This window comes from Megalops cyprinoides, chromosome 7 (genome assembly GCF_013368585.1).
Source record: "Megalops cyprinoides isolate fMegCyp1 chromosome 7, fMegCyp1.pri, whole genome shotgun sequence".
Classification (NCBI taxonomy): domain Eukaryota; kingdom Metazoa; phylum Chordata; class Actinopteri; order Elopiformes; family Megalopidae; genus Megalops; species Megalops cyprinoides.
In genome coordinates this window covers 25,050,564-25,070,450 of record NC_050589.1, presented here as the reverse complement: position 1 = coordinate 25,070,450, position 19,887 = coordinate 25,050,564, and the positions used below count along the sequence as shown (strand labels likewise).

Sequence of the window (19,887 nt, the reverse complement as noted above, 5' to 3'; positions counted from 1 at the left end):
CTCTGGCTATGCATGCTGGGGAAAGATCCACGTTTAGAAGCTGGGGGGGGCACACACACTCAAACGTAAACCAGCAGGTCTTGACCTCCTCTCTGGCAAACGCACCCAACTCCCCCCCCCGTCACGGTCCTCGACCGCCATGTGAGCTGCAGAAAGGTAGAAATCAAATTAGAGGTGAAATCCACATGATGACTCGGCCTCTCTCTTGGATCTGCCAGTTTGGAACGGAGATCTGAGGCAGCGCGGCCACATAAAGACCAATTTACATGAGCTGTACAGGCAGCTGGACTCTCTCTCCCTGCGTTCCACTTATAAAATCATTGTTTGGCAGAAAATGCCTGCAAAAGGAACAATGTGGAGAGGAATACAAGTCCTGCTAATGCATGGTGTCCATTGCAAGACCACCTAGTTACTCTCCGGTCAACTGTACTTTGAAGTCTTGCCTAAATGGCAATAACTGTAGTGTCAACATGAACATTGTCCTAAAATGGCCATGAATCCCAATTTACCACGAAGTAAGAGTCACAAACTAGCTTTGACAGTTGAAAAACATATATCGTTTTTGCTTTGTCATAGGCATGTGACACATTCAGAGTTTGTGGAGTTGTCTTTGAGCAACATCCTGCTCTGGTATCACTGAAGAAGTCTACAAGCTTTGAGTTGAAGGGATTCTAGGTTTATCTGTGATTCAGTGTGGATGAATACATCTTCTAGCCCCAACAGCAATTGCAATACAAATCCAAAACAGGAATCAGTCACATCTTTCTCCTTGCTGTGTTCAAAATTAGTTCAACATGTCCAATAAATCATCTTAGTATATTTGGTGCAGGGTTCTAGCACAAACCAAGAAGTCCTCTCAAAGTAACAGTTTTTGCAAAACATTTTGCTCATGCAGATTTAACAGACATTTAATAAAGGCAGTTTTTTTTACTTCAAATTGCACATAGTAAGGTACAATGCAAGTCTCATCTATCATGTATGGAAAATCATTACCAGTATATATCTAAGTAGCTGAATTACAACTTAAATAGAGACCATAGCAGGCAGTGTTGAAAGGTACACCTACGCAGTAGTTATACACTTAAAGTCTCTCAGTACGTTGATGGATTTTTATCAGTCATGACATCTTTTTAATGAAATGAACACATACTCCCTTGTTTAAAGCAATGTGCTACCCCCATCCAAAAGTTATGATATAAACATACAGCTGGACCCTTCAAAAACAGCTGTGAGAAAGAACATACCTTTCTCAACATATGAGGCAAACAACTGAAATTGATCAATTATGCAACAATCAAACTACTCGGAGGTGGCCAGAATTTTGGCCGGGTCGCTCCACATTGTAACGCCTTTCCAAAAAAGTGCAGACAGCCCAGAGCCAAACAATAACACTGGCGGTAAGCGGGGGAAAGCGCCGGGGCTTTGGCGACGGTACAACACTCATAAACATTCATTCGAATTTAAGCGAACCAAAAATACCTTCCTGTGTGATTATGGAGTTCGTCTTCAAGCGCCCCGCTGTGAACAGCATGTGACCCTCAGAGGGGGCGAGGGTGTGTGTGTGTGTGTGTGTGTGTGTGTGTGTGTGTGTGTGTGTGTGCGTGGGGGTGTCGAAACAGTAATTGTACATACTGTAAAAGCATTCTTTTTTTGTGAAGACGCACAACCAAAAGGAACATCTTTTTCGGGGACCTTTCCTCATCTGAGAAGGGGGCCCTGGCTGCAACAGAGGCAAGCTCTGTGTGGGTGAGAGCGAGAACGGGATGGGGGGGGGGGGGGGGGGGGCGGAGAGCCGTGGAGCTGAGAGCATGTGTGTTAGAGAAGACAGCTCAAATCTCAGGGGGCGAGTTCAGAGCAAGGTTAGCCAAATAGTGGATAAATTAGAGGAGGCTGTTAGACAGACAGCTCACCCCGTGCTGAACTCTTCACCCAAGGGAAAGAGCTGCTCCAAGGACTCCGGCACAGGTGGAAAGGAGAAGGGATGTGGTAAGGGGGCCGCTGTTGGGAGGGTGGGGGGAACGGGGGGGCTAGGGGCTTAGTACGCAATCTTTGCTCCACTTTTAAGTGAAAAGACAGCCCCTAACCGCATCCTCGCAGTAACCTTCCTATGAGGCTGTGCTTGATTGTTCACTCCAGTGACACTGACACACTGAAAAAAACCCAGGAATGTCGTCTCATGCGCTCATAATCACAAGTCATGTAAACTGGAAAGAAGCAGGGCATGAACCCTAAGTGAGGCCCTTTGTGGCTTCGCTCATGGTGTGCCAGTGCACTGCTGAGGAGAAGCACAGCTTCGAACACACTCCTTATGAAGGTGTTAAAAACGCTTAAAACAGACTATATTATTACTTTCCAGCTCATTTCTGTCACCTGCAAGTTCATTCAGCTAACTATCCTGTACACATCCTGTTCCCATACTGTCGCTGTACTTACTGTATGCACTTTTGTAAGTTGCTTTGGATAAAAACGTCTGCTAAATAAATAAATGTAAACTAAACAACTGCTAATGACACATTGATGATGTAGCTACAGCCAGCAAATGCATTCCTAGTTTGTATTTGTTGAACTACATGCTGCTGAAAATTTTATAATTAATCAAATTAAGAATGAATCAAAATTAATCAAAATCAAATTAAGAAAATCCAATAAGGAGCTATAAATTAAAAAATAAAAATGTTCCATGAGATAAAAAAGCAATGTGCATTACAAAAGGGCAAATAAGCTATTGTGCAACATGATTCCAAAATACTTACCCAAGGCCAATATATATAATATCATATCACATATACCAGGTAGCACAGACTTAAGATTATGACTTCCTACGTACAATCTAATATGGAGAGTGAGCACCCATCAAGCAGAAGGCTCCCCTGGAGAACCCAACAACCTCTAAGATGAAGGGTAATGTCCGGTGCATGGTTTTGCTTTATAAATTGGCTTAGCTCCTGAAGTCGTGAAGAGAGAGCAGTAGCGTCTGCACACAATTACCCATCGACTGCACAAACCCGATCCGACAACTCGTCGCACGGATCTACCCGGGCGGGTCAGGATTTCCCCCGTCCGTCACGCGCTGTAGTCTCTGGAATCCTGACACCGAACCTCCGGGCAGTCGCACTGGCGCGGTCGATCCGATGAGCTGCAAAGCCACATAGTCCCCAGCGGAGCTTATTTCACGGCGGCGGAGAGCTGCGCACGGGTTCAACCGGGACGGGAGCGATTTAGCAAGCGTCTCCGGCGGCAGGCCCGCGCTGGCACGGCGACAGCTGCGCTCCCGTCTGTTCATTCTCAGCGCGAGCGACAACCAGGAACGCGTTCCATTTAACATATGAGCACACTGGAGAGGATATTCTTTGGCGTGTCTTTAAAGGGAGAGAAAGAGAGAAAGACACTTGGCAGAACGCTGTCATCCATAATGCAAGAGGCATTTGAGAACATGTGTCGCGCTGTTCCTGAGGTGCAAGTCGCAACAAGGGGGGAAAAGAACCCCAATGGAATGGCCTCAAATAAGGGGTTTATGCGATTTATTTGCTTAACAACTTAACATTCTTTACCCACCACACCAGACTGCTGCCCCACTACTGACACTTCACCACCATACTGAAATCTAAAGATTTGATGTGTTTCAGTTTTAAGACCAAAGAGAAAGACTCTGGAGGATCCACCTCGGATGCTGACAGTTCCTTGTTGTGACCTCTGGACAGCACTCTGGCTTGCACTGGGTGAAACCCCGGCCTCGTCTGTCTGAGTGGACATCCCGGCACGCTGGGCCCTGTCCCTGGTTGGCACTGCACCCATCCATCACTGGGCGGGGCGTGTGCCGGGGGGCAGCGAGACAAACGGGCCCTGAACTGCCCCCCAGCCAGGGGGAGACCCTCGAGCCTCCATTAACCTGCCAATCAGGAAGAAGGATTAGAATCGGGGAGGACACGCAGGGTCGAGTGAGAGCTTTCCGAGGGAGCCTTCCGCCCTTTGACTGAGGTTGTGCGCAGTTCAATCTCACTGACATGCTGTGAAGGTGAGAATTACAGAGTGTACTGTACCAACGCACATAACTAGCAGCAGCTAGGACACATAATATTAAGGACAAGTGGAAACATTTTTTAATTATTTACCTTCATACTCATGCCAATGTGCCTCTAATTAGATACGTCTTTTTTTCTGTAATTCACAGCTCTATGCATCTTTTCATCTTTTCTTTTACCAACTTCCTCTTGGTGGTTATACATATAGACACCATGTTATGTACTCTACCGTTCAAAAGTTTGGGGTCACTTAGAAATTTCCTTGTTTACCATGAAAACATACATGAAATGAGTTTGAATAGGAAATATAATATAGCAAAATGAATAGGAAATAGTCTTTGACAAGGTTAGAAATAATGATTTAATTGAAATAACAATTGCATCCTTCAAACTTTGCTTTTGTCAAAGAATCCTCTATTTGCAGCAATTACAGCCTTGCAGACCTTTGGCATTCTAGTTGTCAATTTGTTGAGGTAATCTGAAGAGATTTTACCCCATGCTTCCTGAAGCACCTCCCACAAGATTGGCTTGATGGGCATTTCTTACGTACCATACGGTCAAGCTGCTCCCACAACAGCTCAATAGGGTTGAGATCCGGTGACTTTGCTAGCCACTCCATGATAGACAGAATACCAGCTGACTGTTTCTTCGCTAAATAGTTCTTGCATAGTTTGGAGCTGTGCTTTGGGTCATTGTCCTGTTGTAGGAGGAAACTGGCTCCAATCAAACGGCGTCCACAGGTTATGGCATGGCATTGCAAAATGGAGTGATAGGCTTCCTTCTTCAAGATCCCTTTTACCCTGTACAAATATCCCACTTTACAAAGCAGCCCCAGACCATCACATTGCCTCCACCATGCTTGACAGATGATGTCAGGCACTCCTCCAGCATCTTCTCATTTGGTCTGTGTCTCACGAATGTTCTTCTTTGTGATCCGAACACCTCAAACTTAGATTCGTCTGTCCATAACACTTTTTTCCAGTCTTCCTCTGTCCAGTGTCTGTGTTCTTTTGCCCATCTTAATCTTTTCTTTTTATTGACCAGTCTGAGATATGGCTTTTTCTTTGCAACTCTGCCTAGAAGGCCAGCATCCTGGAGTCGCCTCTTCACTATTGATGTTGAGACTGGTGTTTTGCGGGAACTATTTAATGAAGCTGCCAGTTGAGGACCTGTGAGGTGTCTGTTTCTCAAACTAGAAACAAATGTATTTGTCCTCCTGCTCAGTAGTGCACCGGGGCCTCCCACTCCTCTTTCTGTTCTGGTTACAGCCAGTTTGTGCTGCTCTGTGAAGGGAGTAGTACACAGCGTTGTACGAGATCTTCAGTTTCTTGGAAATTGCATGGAATAGCCTTCATTCTCAAAACAAGAATAGACTGACGAGTTTCAGAAGAAAGTTCTTTGTTTCTGGCCATTTTGAGCCTGTAATCGAACTCACAATTGCTGATGCTCCAGATACTCAACTAGTCTAAAGAAGGCCAGTTTTATTGCTTCTTTAATCAGCACAACACTTTTCAGCTGTGATAACATACTTGCAATAGGGTTTTCTAATGATCAATTAGCCTTTTAAAATGATAAATGATAAACTTGCATTAGCAAACACAACCTGCCATTGGAACACAGGACTAATGGTTGCTGAGAATGGGCCTCTGTACACCTATGTATATATTCCATTAAAAATCAGCCGTTTCCAGCTACGACAGCCATTTACAACATTAACATGTCTAGACTGTATTTCTGATCAATTTGATATTATTTTAATGGACAAAAAATTTGCTTTTCTTTCAAAAACAAGGAAATTTCTAAGTGACCCCAAACTTTTGAACGGTAGTGTATACCATATAAAAACAACTGCCTAATTCTCTTAGAAGTGACTGGCTTTACAATTCTACCACTATAGCACTCACAAAAATATGATTCAGTTGCATTTGAGGACACAAAAAGCAGTAGCCACAGGCATGCGGTTTAAACACTTCATTTTATTATCAAGCATTATAATCTGTACACTTTAAAACCATAGAAAACATAAGTTCATTTTTTTATATCCTTAACATAAATCAGTAGACAGGGATACACAGACTTGGCTAAGTGGGTCAGTGGTGAGACTTAAACCGATTGTGAGAGGTTGATGGTTGTATGTCATGTTACTACAAAGCAGCGAGCTTTAGTTTATGTTAACGACATTTCCTAACAAGTCCAAGACATGGTTAGGCGAGTGGTGGGTCCTTTGAGTACTATGCAACACTCTAACCTGCAGTCCCTTTAATGAAAGGGCTTATTCATTGATGCATTTCTTCATACTGTCTCAGAATAAAAATAAATGGCGCTGACAAGAGGGGATCCAGACAGTCATGAGACAAGGCATCTGGCCATCAAGTTCCTCATTTGATTTCCCCCCCCGTTTACGATGTGGTTCGCGAATGTGGATGTCACAAGGGCTCGCAAGCAAATGCGGTCGCAAATCACAACAGGGGAAGTGAGTGGTAGTCAAATTTAGTCTATTTAGTCTATTTGGAAACAGACTGACACCCAGCAACAACCACACTGCGCAGTCTTGCTGACAGCGCTCTTAAAACCATGGGCAGAGGATGACCAAAGCCGTCTCGCAGCCAGACAGGTCCTGGTTTATTCGTACGCAGCGATCTTGCGGCGGCTCATTGTTTTTGTTGAAGTGACAGATTGAAGTAAACTGGGAGGGCAGAGTGTGGGCGTCACCAAGAGTCCAGGGAAATGGGGAAACGCCTGGTGACACGCTCTGGTGGAGGGGGACTTAACAGCCTAGTGTCTGAGGACCAGTATTTGAAGTCGTGACAGAGTGGTGACAGTTCCCTCAATCCTCAGCTGCGGTGCAGTCTGTCCCAACACAATGAGTCAAACCCCTGCCAAGTCACTGCCTGCAAACAGTCCAACAAATCTCAGTGGCTATTGCCTGTGCCAACCAGCGGAGCCTGAGAGACAACTGAGGACCTTCGTGAAGGGACCTTTACGTTCAGGGCTCCTCGGTTATGAGGACAAGCGTTTCGAAGTGGGGAAAAAAAGGACAAGGGAGAGGGGCTCTCATGAAGAGAAAAACAAAACTGAAAAAGCCAAGAACCCCTTCAGCAAACAGTCGGAGAGGGAGAGGCGCAGGGGAAACATAATTCACACAGTGTATTTTATGTCTCGGGTTATTTATAAAGCCCACCAGGCATTGGGTTAGGAGCCTGGAGAATGCGAGGGCCTCTTTTGAAGCAGTCAAAACGCCAATTCCCCGCAGGACCATCCAGGGCCGATAATTTACAGCCAAATTGCTTCCTGGTTGGTTGCGTAACCGTCCTGAACTCTGGTGAACTCCGCAGAACTGGCCCGGCAGATAGCGGCACGCGATAAGATAGCTGGAGCAAAAATGGGTCATGAACTAGAAACGTCCCGGGCGTGTTCGGGGCGTTCCCTCAAGAGAACGGAGCACAGCAGCACAACCAGATTAAATTATTTTATACATACAACCAAAACAACCACAATCCCTGCCACTTCCAGGAGCATTTCCGCGCCATCTTTGTTTTACCATTCACTTATTTTTTAAAAAAATGTACATGACCAACTCTGTAAATCCAACAGATTCAAAAGAAGATGGAACAAACTGAATATTTGGAAACACTCTACAAATCACCAGGGAACTCGCCAGATTGAGCCAGTGGTATGGGAAGCACAACTGAAACTGACAAAATGTTCACTTCCAAGAGCTTACTGTTATTGCTAATACACATCATCTGCTATTCAACACAGCATTTAATCTTACTCTAACTCTTGGGGGGGGGGGAGAAAGTGAGAAAAAAATCCCTTCAATCAGTGCCACTCAGTCAGAATTATTCAATATAACTAGAACGTACTCCAAATTTTGAAAAGCTAAAATACAACAATTTTCTCTCTTTTGAACCAAAAAGACACATGTGCTAGGCATTTATACGTAAGGGATCTGGACATGTGCAAATCGCAAGCACTGGGAATCAAATATTTGCATTCTTTACTGTTTCAACAAGCACTGGACGAAGCAAAGGGTATACTCTGGTGTTCCTCGGCCGCTTTCAAAACAAATATCCCTCTTTAAACACGACGCACATGGAGCAGCTGCAGAGGAGAACAGGGCCTGGGCATGGCCTCTGACAGAGGCGCAGAGCAAGGCGGCTGCTAGTCAGCGACAGGGAGTCAGAGGCCGTCCGCTGGTGTGGCCAGTTTAAAGAGAGCGCTGAAGCGGTTGAGCTGAAGCTGGGGCTCATTACTGCTGAGGGAGGGGTGAAGTGATACCACTGTTCGCCTGAATCATGTAATAAACATGCAAGAATGCCAATCGTGAAAAAGACTTAGGATCAGCAATGTGACAAAGGGTGGAGGGTGGTCTGTGTGGAGAATAATTAAAAAGAAAGGTGTTTAGGAGCCCTGGAAAGCAACACAGCATTTTTTTGGTATGAATTAACAGCCAGCTTGTAATATCGCACTGTGTTAATGAAAGGCACAAATGTAGATATCTGACATTGCAAAGCTCTGACGCTTCAGCTAGAGGGAGATGTTCTGGTCACTGAATATTCCTCTTATTTTTTGGTCAAATCAACAGGAAGCGTTTTTTTTTGTCTGTGTTTCATGGCTCTTATGGAGGGGAGGGTTGGTAACAGAGAGCCATGGCCCTGCCTTGCAACATACATAGGGCAGGGTAAAAAGGAGAGCGTTTATTTTTTATTTTAAAAATACATATAAAAAGAACCCTACTGTAAACACACACCCACGATCTACTGGTCTAAATTGGGCCAGAATATGCAGGGTCAGTTTCGTGCAGTGTGTGTTTGTGTGTCTGTATGTGTGCATGCACATGTACTGTGTGTATGTATGTGTGTGTGGTTGTGTGTGTGTGAGTGTGTGTGTGAGTCTGATCACTCGGGTGGGTGGAAAGAGCAGCTGCGGTGTCTCCCACATCACTATCAGTGCAATTCATTTTACGGCTCCAACCAGCAAGTACTATTATACACAAAGAAAAAAAAATAGAGAGAATTTTAATTAAAGGCAGTTTTATACAGCATTCCCAGATCCATCTGAATTCATATAAACCTCCATCCTCGATATGTACATGACTGGTAGTGCTACACCGTGTATATACATACTGTGTGTCCTTGTACATGTCTGTGTACATGTATGTGCATGTAACCATAAAGCACTATATATATATATATATATATATATATATATATATATATATATATATATATATATATATATCCCACACAAACCAGCAGTTTTATAAACATCTCTGTAAAATAAAATATCTTTGTAGTCCTCTCTTATGTTGCTCTACATGTATAGAACCTGATAAAATAATACTAGTTGCATATTTTTATATTACACAGCTGTGCTTCTTGGGACTTGTATGATACCAAACACATTATTTTGCATTCAAAATGAAGTCCCTTCATACTTTAACTCATAGTTTTAGGCAGTTCTCCCTTATATAATGTTATTTTTCTAGCAATTAGATACGTTCAGGGAATGCCACCATTGCTTCCTGTACCGATTGCTTCCTGTACAGAAAAAAAACCTGTCTGCCGCTGATTGGTCAGTTAGGCGTCCAGCAGCAGGTGATCCTCGCTTTCATTGGGCGGCAACATGAGCTGCTGCTCGTAGTACAGACTCTTGGCGTAGTTGATTTCTTGAGAGATCTTGACGGCAAGGCTTTCACTCTTCACGTGAACCTGCAGCACAAAATGGACATCAGCTCAAAGGTTGCGTGAAGAAACACGCAAAGAAAAAAAAAAAAAGAATCTCTCAAACACTCTCCATTCCTATAGCAAACCCACAACCCTAACTGCAGGCATGCTGAAAATCATCTCATTGACTTTAGTTAGTTTGTCTAACAGAAATGGCGTGTCTCCAATGTGATTGGATGGCACCTCTGGTGCTCTCTCACCATGGGCTTCTGGTGGGAGGGGCCTGGGATAGCCACCCCACTACTGGTGCTCTCTGCTTTCTTTGTGAGCTGCACATACACCTTCCCGTGATCCTTGGAGACCAGGCAGTGGTAGAGGTCGTCGTACTTGACCTCCAAGAAAATGGCCTCGCGGTCCACGTAGTCTGTAGGCTTCAGGAAGTATACCACCTTGGAGGAGATGAGCACACAGTACGTGTCGATTTGTTCCACGGCGATAAAGCTGGAGGCCAGGAGAGGAGACAGGGAGGGAATTGAACAAAGTCAGGACATTCAGACATGTGCATAGCACATTGTAAAACACAATAAAAAGTGAGTTTCCTCTGTGAGTGTTGCTGAAAGCTGGCAGAAGGAAATGTTCTGAGTAATTAAGCAGCGCAGGGGAATATTGGAGCGCTCCGCTACGGCCGCGACTCAGCACCGACTCAGGAATGTAATCCAAGCATGAACCAAGAAGCCAGAGTTTGGAAAATGCAGCTGACAGGGATTCAAAACAAAACAGACTTCATTATTTCAAAACTGACGGAGCCTCTTTGTCCAACACCACATATCATTCCTGAGAGGTGCCATGATTTGGTTCTGGTTGAATGAACGTGCAGCCGCAAACTATGCACAGTCATGATGGCTTGTCCATGAAATATGCTTTTTGGAATGCAAGGCGAGTTTGCTGTAGGTCGACTGTAAAAGTTTCCTTTGCACCTAATGCAACAGGGGTTCTGGTTTTTTGATGAGTGGGCAAGCTAAGATTCTGGAGTACAAAGTACGCACACACATACGTGGACACACACACAAAGCACTGTGTGCGCCATGCTGGCTGGAGAAGGTGCAGGGTGAGAGGGTGGTGTGAGAGGAAAATGACCTTCAGCCACAACTTGCACACACACAGAACACACAAACACACACACACAAGCACGCGTGCATGCTCCCAGCCATGAGCCCGACAGCAGTGTGGCCGCTCTACATGCACAGGAGCTGAAAAGAGTAATTGCCCGTTTAACACCTCGAGGGTGAAAGGTCGGCTGTGGAGGCAGGGGGTCTCCCTATCTGGACTAATTAGCTTGCGGGGTGACAAATGAGTTCTCTCAGGACGGCTGGGAGAGGGGCAGGGACCCAGAGCCGGGAGCTAATGACACAGCGCACTGATCACAGGCTGCAAAGCAGACGGCTTCCGTCCCGCTCCGCCCTGGCCCCCTGCCATGCCCTCACCATCCTTCCACAGAACGACACCTTCCGACATATTTATGATCCCCCTCTCTGTCAGACAGGGATATCTGAGTCAGCTCCCAAATTAATTAGTTTGATTTACAGCCTCTTTAGGTTCCCTGTGGCTGAGTGTGGGGAAGCTGTGGCCGCAGTTCTGGTCACTCCGCTCCCTGTATGGAGACACACAGCCGTTCTGAAGCCAACCTTCCGAGACCAAACCATGCCTGAAAACACCTCACAAGATGAGAACTGTAAATACGGGATACGTGACTGCTGCTAATGAAGGCTAAAGCCCTGTGTGTGTGTGTGTGTGTGTGTGTGCGTGCGCATATTTATACATATACATACCTATAACCCCAAGTAACCCTCAAAAATAAATTTGCCATTGCACAACACATCTTCCAGCAATTTGCTGATGCAGAAGAAAGGAACTTTTCTACAGACACACAAATACACACCTCTAAGAGACACAGGCATTCCTAAACCAGAAGGTACTCTGTTTGTGGTTGTAACAGATAAACAAGCAGACCTCCTTCAGCTCAGACTGCACGACCTCCAAAGAGAAAGCTGACTGCCTGTACTTTCCCCCTCAAGAACACGCTTAAGTAATTACAGTGCGCTGAAAGACGACCAACACAAATACTGCTGACACAAACCTGACCTGCAATGCCTTTATTTCGGAACACGGTTCTGATGGAGGAAAACCAGTCCCGTCACATGCTGTCACATACCTTGTTCCTTAATACAACTTCTTCCACACTCACTAGCTCATTAGACCCAAGTTATTTTATTCAAACACAGCGTCACACTCAGGGAAAGTACTAATCTGTTCTTGGAATCAATTACTAACTTATAACTCAAAAATCTCTACTAGAGAGGCGCTTTCACACACACAGATCTCAAACATACATCCTGCCTCACAGGGTAAGTCATGAGATGTTTCTGCAACTTGCACAACTGTTTTTATGTGACTTTACTATCTGTGCTCCCTGAAAACGTGACAGTTTCAGCTGTGCGCAAATACCCATCCAAACTGTCCATAAAAACGCTACAAGGACCCAGATTTGACAGTCTTATACACTGACCTGTTGACCTGACATTGCTCCTCACACTCTTCCATTGCAGGTTACTGCCTTTGTTTAATTGCCATTAACTGACTAACAGACACCTTTGTTAAGGACACCCTTACTGAAAATCTTTTATGTTGCATACTACCCAGCTAGGGACGTGCGGAAGCAATGCAGGTTAAGGTCATGGATGTGAAGCTGCCACCGTCTGGCCACCAGGGCGGCAGCGTAACCCCCGCGTCAGTGTTGGGAGAGCGGCGGGAAGCGTGTCTGTACTCACAACTCAGAGTGGATGTTGTCGGTGAGGCGGAAGAGCTGCTCCTGTCCGTCGGCCTGCATGGCGGAGAAGCGAGGGAGCAGACCCTGGGGCCCTTTGCAGCAGCGAGGCTTCCTCACCCGCTGGACGCTCAGCCTGTGTACACACACACATGCACGCACGCATGTACACATATGCGTATGTTAAAACAGCGGCCATACTCTAAAATTCTCATGTCAGGCTACTTCAGTTAGCATTGTTAGCCCATCGTTAGACTAGTTCTTTTCCTCTGAAGGGGATGTGGTGATTTAATAGGTCTGCAAGTATCACAACACGACACGAAACCACAGTCCCACCACCATCTCCAGACACAGCAGGAAACAACTACAACACAAATCAGACGCAGCAAATCCCATCCCTTCAAATCCAATGCGCATGTTCACTTTGAGGGCTTGTGGCCCAAGATGATTAGTCCAGCAGACACATATTGTCAACATACTTGAACACACATGCATGCACGCACATACACACAGGCTGTGTAAAATAAAAGCCGGGTAACAAATCAAACTTTAGAGAAAGAGCAATAAATCTCAACTGGAATGCATTACAAAGTAATCTTTTCAAGGGCAATTTTATTGGGGTGCTCCATCAAAACGCCTTTCATCTAACAGCACCACGACCAAAATGTGTTAGACTCTACCAAACAGCAAGGTGGTTCTTTCATGTGCAGAGTGCACCACACAAGTCAGATCTTTTTTTTTTTTTAATCAAACTACCCGCAAAGCATTTCCTACTGATCAGGAACGGGAGATAGCCACCTCCTTTGAAAGAAATAACAGCAATCAACCTCATGATTATTCAAACACATGCAGTTATATAAAACACCGCACTACAAATAGCTCTCTTTGTTCCCAGCAGACACCCCTTTTTGAAGTCGGCCAGATTCTGTTTTGATTTATCTGTCTCAGAGCACAGTCTCATTGTTCCTTTTTCCACTGAAGCACACTGCGGTCGTTCGATTCGAAAGCGTCCGATGCTGCTTTGCGGGGCCCGAAGGCCTGCGTAAGATATAATGAATATGCAAACATGGAATCGGTCCGACTCTGCGCGACCCCACGCACCCTGGCAAGGATTACAGGGGTTTCATTATTGCATTTTAGTTAATTTCATTTCGAATGTGTGAAGGTTAGAGCCACTGACACGTAACAGAAAAGAAGAGGGATTAATTGAGTAATGGTGTTTGACTTTCGATACTGGCACTCACTTGCAGGGGATTTTTTATGCTTTTTGAACATCTGTCTCACTGCAAAGGCAAGTTGGCTTACTGGAAAAAGAAGCCGCAAAAAATATGAAGGGGGGGGGGGACATCTCAGCTGAGGGACTAGGGGATTGTCACAGCGTTTGTTTTGCAGTTTTTCCAGCCACCAAAATTTATGAGCTTTTTTTTATTAGGGCTGGGAATGACTTAAGTAAGGTACAGTATATATTAATGCAGATTTATGGAAGCTTGACTACGAGGTCAGGGAATTATCTAATTGACATCTGCAACACCGATTAGACAGATCTATGATGTTAGCAATTCATCTGAAAGTCTTACAAGCATATGGGGCATGCGGTGTCTTCCAGCAAGAGGAGACGCTCCGTGTAACTATTTCACGATGATCCCCGCATACCGTCCCAATTAGCGCTCGTAATTAAAATCACAAAACCAGCCTGTCGGGGGAGAACGGCTTGCAGCTTTGTGCGCCGGGGGCTCTGCGGGGTGAAGAGGTCACGGCGGCCCGGGCCAGGCGGATAAAACGGGCCGGTCGGCGCCGGTGCTGGTGCCAAGCCGGAGCTCGGGTCTCGCGTCTCCTGTGGATGACCTCTTTTCCTGGCTGCCACCGCTGGGCCGAGCCGGGGCTGGAATTCCTACATCTGGCTTGAATCTGGGCCCGCGGTCATTTGATTAGAGCTGATGGTTTCCAGTTGATTCACAAAGACGGCAGTGTGCTGAGGCCTGCGCTGGCGTGCGCGTTTCTCCCTGGACCTGGGGGGGCGGGGGATGGGGGCGGCTGGCGCCCACAGCTGCCACTGCTCATCTGAGGGGAGCCCCCTGGCGAGCCTGCTGCCGGGGGCACTGGAGACGCCTCGGACTTTGTGAAAATACGGTTCCCGATTTGTTCTCCCATAGAAATTGAGCTAAGGGAAGGCACGGTACTGAAAAACTGCGGCACGAAGCCAACAAACAAAATTCTGCAACAATACAACAATATTAAGGGATTCTGGTTTCACACATGACCAGGAAAAAGATCATGCTCGTCTGTGTTTCCATCTGTATCTACAGTGCAGTGCAGAGGCATCGGTAAGGAGAAATAACACACAAATTTCTTTTTCATTGTTACAGGACCAGCATTCACCAATCTTAACACTCTTCCAGGCCCTTGATTAGCACTGTGAAGAGACATCTGGGGGGCTCCTAACATGTTCTCCTTTTCTCAGCTCAATCCCCCCCCCCCACCCCCCCCACAACACCCCCCTCTCTGTCACAGTGGCCCACGCTCCTCTGGAGTGGCAGAACAATAGGGTTCAGCTCCGGGTCAGGCCCAGGGATTGGACCCCAGACTCTTGCTGCCATCCCTGGGACAGGAACGAGCAGACGGGGCTTCAGCCTTGCCTCTGTTCCCCGAGTTTTTGACACGGTGCGAGGGCGTGCGGGGGGGAGCGAGAGGGAGAGCACACGCTGCTGCCGCTCTGATCCTCGCCAGGCTCTTATCTAAGTAACACGGGCGAGACGCGTGGTTCAGACGCGGCCGCTATCAGTTTCAAACGCACTCCCGCCCCGTACCCGTGCACCGCTCGCATGGCTTGCGGCAAGACACCTCATTTGCATGTCTGGTATTTATCCCGTGGAGTCGACCGGAGGCACAATCGTATCTTACTGTTCCCAGTCCTGCAATTTCACTGGCAAATTCCACTTCGGAATTGCTGAAGTTCTCGATTCAGGTTCAAACTCCGGGCAAGTATTTAAATGTAAACTGATCGTATCTTCACCTCTCAATAAAACGCGTGCTATTTTTTACCTCTCTCTTCTTAAATGGTCATTTGCATCTTCCTCTGTATGCGACCGGCTGCAATAAAAGCACATTTAAATTTGTACAAAATAACCAGCCGAAGGCCTACAGCGGCACTAATTGTGAACTACAGTGCTCATTTCACGAAGATGCACATTACAGTTCCATATTAAACGGCCGACACCTACGGCAGTGTGGCAAATTTAATAGGGAGCCACTCTTGCAAGCAGAAAGCAGCAGGTTCTGTTCCAGGGTGGGTTGCTGTACCCTTGAGCCTGGTTATTAACCTCAGTCACTCCAGTGAATACTGTGCTGTATACATGGATAATGTGTAACAATGTGAACTAAGCAAGTCGCCCTGGGGAATTGAGTGTGTTAGGCAAATAAATCTAATCGAAAAAAAGGGGAGCATTCAGGACTGGTGCACAGTCACACTACGCAGGACAGCTCTCGTGAGACAGGCCCACTCCGAGCATAGGGCTGGGCTGCTCCTTCACAAAGGCAGACCTTCGGCACTGCCGTGAGGTAGAGCACATTACACAAAGAGCTCTGGATTTCCATCTAAACTGACAGCACAGGGAGGAGGGAGGGGTGGGCTGAGGGGGCAAACGCTTATTTGGTGGAACCTGCTGCACCCCCCAAGCCCCCACCCCACCGCCCCCAACCCCCCTTCTTCTCACCCTTTGTTTTGGGACTGTAATGGAGCTGACCCTGGACGGATGCCTGGGTTGCTCTGGAGGGAGGGGCGGGCGAGGGCGAGGGTGGTGTGGGGGGGGGGGGGGGTCTGGGGGGAGGGAAAGTTCACGAGCAGGGCAGGGGAGCAGAGGGAGTGTGGGCAATCCCACAATCCCCCTTGCCCAGGCCCGCACGGATGTCTGCTTTTCATTTACTTGTTTATTTCCTGTTTGCGACGCGAGAGCGCAGATGGAGGGGCGTATGTAGGAGGAGAGGAGAGGAGGACGGCCGCGGGGTCGATTTTGACAGGCTGAATGACAGCGCGGTGATTATATAATCCAGAATGTTATTCTAAGGAAATTCTAGTTGCCATTCCACACGGTCCAAAAGCAACACCACCTTTTAAATGTTATTCAACATAATGTCAGATGCAGGATTGCACGGAATCAGCAAAAATAACAAGGGACAACTGCAGCAGAAGGAGGCTTAACTGAAAAGTGAAACGGTGCTTACTTTCAACAAGTTACTCAGAGCAGGAGGCAAAAAAACAAACATAAAAAAATCAATCTCTATGACAGCGCGAGTGTGGATCCTCTTCTGACAAAGGTCTGAAGAATTATAACTGACGCAAAAGTCATTTTTCTTTCTTGACCTCAAGTTTGTTGATCCTGGTGTGTTATCACAAAAACAAGATAGTTCTAGTGTGTGTGTGTGTGTGTGTGTGCGTGTGTGTGCGCGAGCGAGAGACAGAGTGTACAATTGCATGTGTAAATGTGAGTGTGTATGAGTATTCGAGTATGAGAGTGTATATGTGTGTGAGTATGTGAGCGTGTAAGCGTGCTTGAGTGTGTGAGTATGTGTGAATGTATGTGACTTTATGCGTGTCCATGTGAGCGTGTGTGAATGTGTGCAAGTGTACGTGTGTGTGTCTGTGTGCGAATATGTGTGTATGCGAGTGCATGTGTACGTGCGAGTGTGCCAGGACAGTGCCCAGTGCAGGCAGTAGATCCTGCACATTCCCTGGGTGAACTCTGGCTGAACTCCCAGGCACACTGCTGCAGGCACGCTCCGGCGAACCCCCCCCCAACCTCCCCACCTCCCCACCCACCCCCACGGCCTCGCTCACAGCAGCACGGTTCACCAGGAGGTCCCTTTCCTGCGCGCACCTCCCCCTCCGTGCTGACAGCCCCTGGGACCCGCTGCAGAGGACAGGAAACCCTCTCATTCCCTCCAGACCAAAAAACCCACAGCCGCGCCGCCGCCGCAGGCCCCCCCCTTCCAAAAAGACGCCTGGCTGCCTCACGTGTACGTGGGCAACTGCACAACAAATGGCTGCGCATACCAGACACCTTCTGTAATACGACCGGCGGGGTTCAGGCTGGAAATCAAAGTTCAGACGCTTTCGATTCGGCCGGGTTTTACACCTAGGTCGCCTTTCTTCCACCTTTTTTTTTTCCACCCTCTTTTTCGCTTTTAACGCAGCGGGTAAGAGTTACAGAGCCCCATTGTCCTGCAGTCCGGATCATTACCGGCCCTACTTTAGACACTAATTAGAGTGCAACCCGACCCAGGCAGCTCCCAGCTTCAAGCTGTACCATTAAAACGCAGGTGGGATTTACAAGCGCGGCTGGTGTGTCTCGTTATTGCTCCGAGTGTAAGATTCCTGAATGACGCAAAACAGCCGCTTTTGCTGCAGGAAGGCCTATTTTACAGGTTACGTGATACCTCTCATAGCCGCATCGCAAACAAGCCAGTGACTTGGGTTCAGAAGCCCAAAGTAGCATCCCCTGTTTGAGGAATCGACCGAGGGCAGGGAGAAGAGCAGTAAACTACCGCCATGTGTATTCTGACCTCCTCCTGAACTAGCTTTCTCCACAGGTGCCCCTAAAGACGAACACAATGCATTCTCCTACGCCACCTACAAACAGAAGATTAAAGGCTGCAGGCGGTTAAAGAGCTGTTTCATAATTTAAATGACACGCTTGCCTTTTCTGCACAGCGATCCTGTAACAGAAAACAGATGATGCTGGCAAATGTTGAGTTCTAGATAATTAAACCCCACACCTACATCAATGCAGAACAAAACAAAATGTGTGAAAAAAAATGAAGCTTTCATAACAGTTTTCTGTTTAGATGGACGCGGGAAAGAGCAGACCTAACTTGACATTCTATCATTGTGGGGAAGAACTTCATCGGATCAGCATCTTGGTATTTTTTCCTGGAAGCCAGATTTGCTCCATTTTATTTGGAAAATATTTTCTCAAACTGGATCAGTGCCCTAAACCTTGCCCTTAGAAGAATGGTGAATTAGCCCCATTGTTCTCCAGCTTGAGAAGCTATCCTCACATTAAAGAAAAAGCAGACACACAACCCATCACTCCCCCTGCAAAAAAACACATGCTTTATACTTAAAACAAAATGAAAGAGTGAGTCTTCATGAACCCCATAAAGGGTACAGCTATGATATGCTGCCAATCATTGACATATCAACCAGTTGAAATCATTTTGCTCTGCTCTACAAAACCCCATGATTCATTTAAATTCTTGAGTCCGATAATGGGTGATAACGCCACTCATTTTGTGGTCAGTGAAACCTTGCTCCCCGATGGTTAGTTGAGAGATGTGAGTGACAAGCACTTCTAGCACAGACCCCAGTTCGTACCTGTGATTGCTCAGGCTGGCCATGTCCCTGACAGTCTGGGCTGTCTCAGAGGCGAAGTCCAAGGCTCCGGCTACTGGCTTGGTCACCGTGCCAACCAGACCCTTCCCCAGACCGGAGAAGAATCCACTAACACCACCCTCTGTCTTCACACCCTCCACCGTTGAGGTGATGACGCTGGTCAGGCCGCCGATGATGCCTGCATGACACGATGCCACAAGCACACTGTTACTCACGTGATCACTGTAACCCACAGAAACACCGTAACCCACAGAAACAGTAACCCCCTGAACACTGTTACTACACCTACACTGTTACCCACAGGACAGAGCTCCAAAATCTGCACTTCCCAATGCCAGCATGGTGCACATTTTTCACTACATGACCTTTCGCCACTTGCTGCCACCTTGTTTTCAGTGCTTTTGCAACCCTCTTTGGAATCACCAATTGGACATGCAAACAGTGTCTACTTTGCACACTCTAAGTCCCACAATGCACTACAAAGAAGTGGGAGCTCATTGGAAGATAGGTGCCATTCTGCTCAAAGGTGTGCAACAAGTTGCAGCGTGCCCAGAAGCAGTGTGAGGTGGGAATGCCGGCCAATCTACAGTGCCCACCCTCATCCTTGGCAGAATGAAGCCAATTTGGTCTCCTGCTGTGGGATCCCTGTCATTGGTGGCAGATGACAGGACCAGCTTAAAACCCAACCGTAGATCTGAGCCTGCATTCAAAGCAAACGTCTTGCCGCCTCAGCCACTCGGGACTCCACACCAACGTATGTTGATATAACATAAGTACACTGTGATAAAACAATCTGTGGATGACCATATTATGATCTAAGCGTTCATGGGAAAAAAAGAGTCCCAGATCAGGTTCAAATGAGGCTCAGACACAAGGAAAAATAAACAGAAAGTCCTTTCTCTCAGCAACCACTAATCAGTATTTACATTTCTGTTTGGCTGAATGCCAACAAGCATGCTGCCTGGACAGCACAGAAATTTCCAG

At 46.8% G+C, this 19,887-nt stretch overlaps 1 protein-coding gene across 2 annotated transcripts in view; it reads right to left on the bottom strand.

Annotated features, from left to right (window-relative positions):
• Positions 1-9,272: 9,272 nt before the first annotated feature.
• vps13d (vacuolar protein sorting 13 homolog D) overlaps positions 9,273-19,887 on the bottom strand; it is a 60,825-nt gene continuing 50,210 nt past the window's right edge. For both annotated transcript variants that reach the window (XM_036534436.1, XM_036534437.1), the window contains 4 exons: positions 18,886-19,081; positions 12,520-12,651; positions 9,952-10,192; positions 9,273-9,736 (listed from right to left, as the gene is read on the bottom strand). In XM_036534436.1, the coding sequence (XP_036390329.1) occupies positions 9,605-9,736; positions 9,952-10,192; positions 12,520-12,651; positions 18,886-19,081 (701 nt within the window). In that variant the 3' untranslated portion in view covers positions 9,273-9,604. The remainder of the gene's footprint in view (positions 9,737-9,951; positions 10,193-12,519; positions 12,652-18,885; positions 19,082-19,887) is intronic.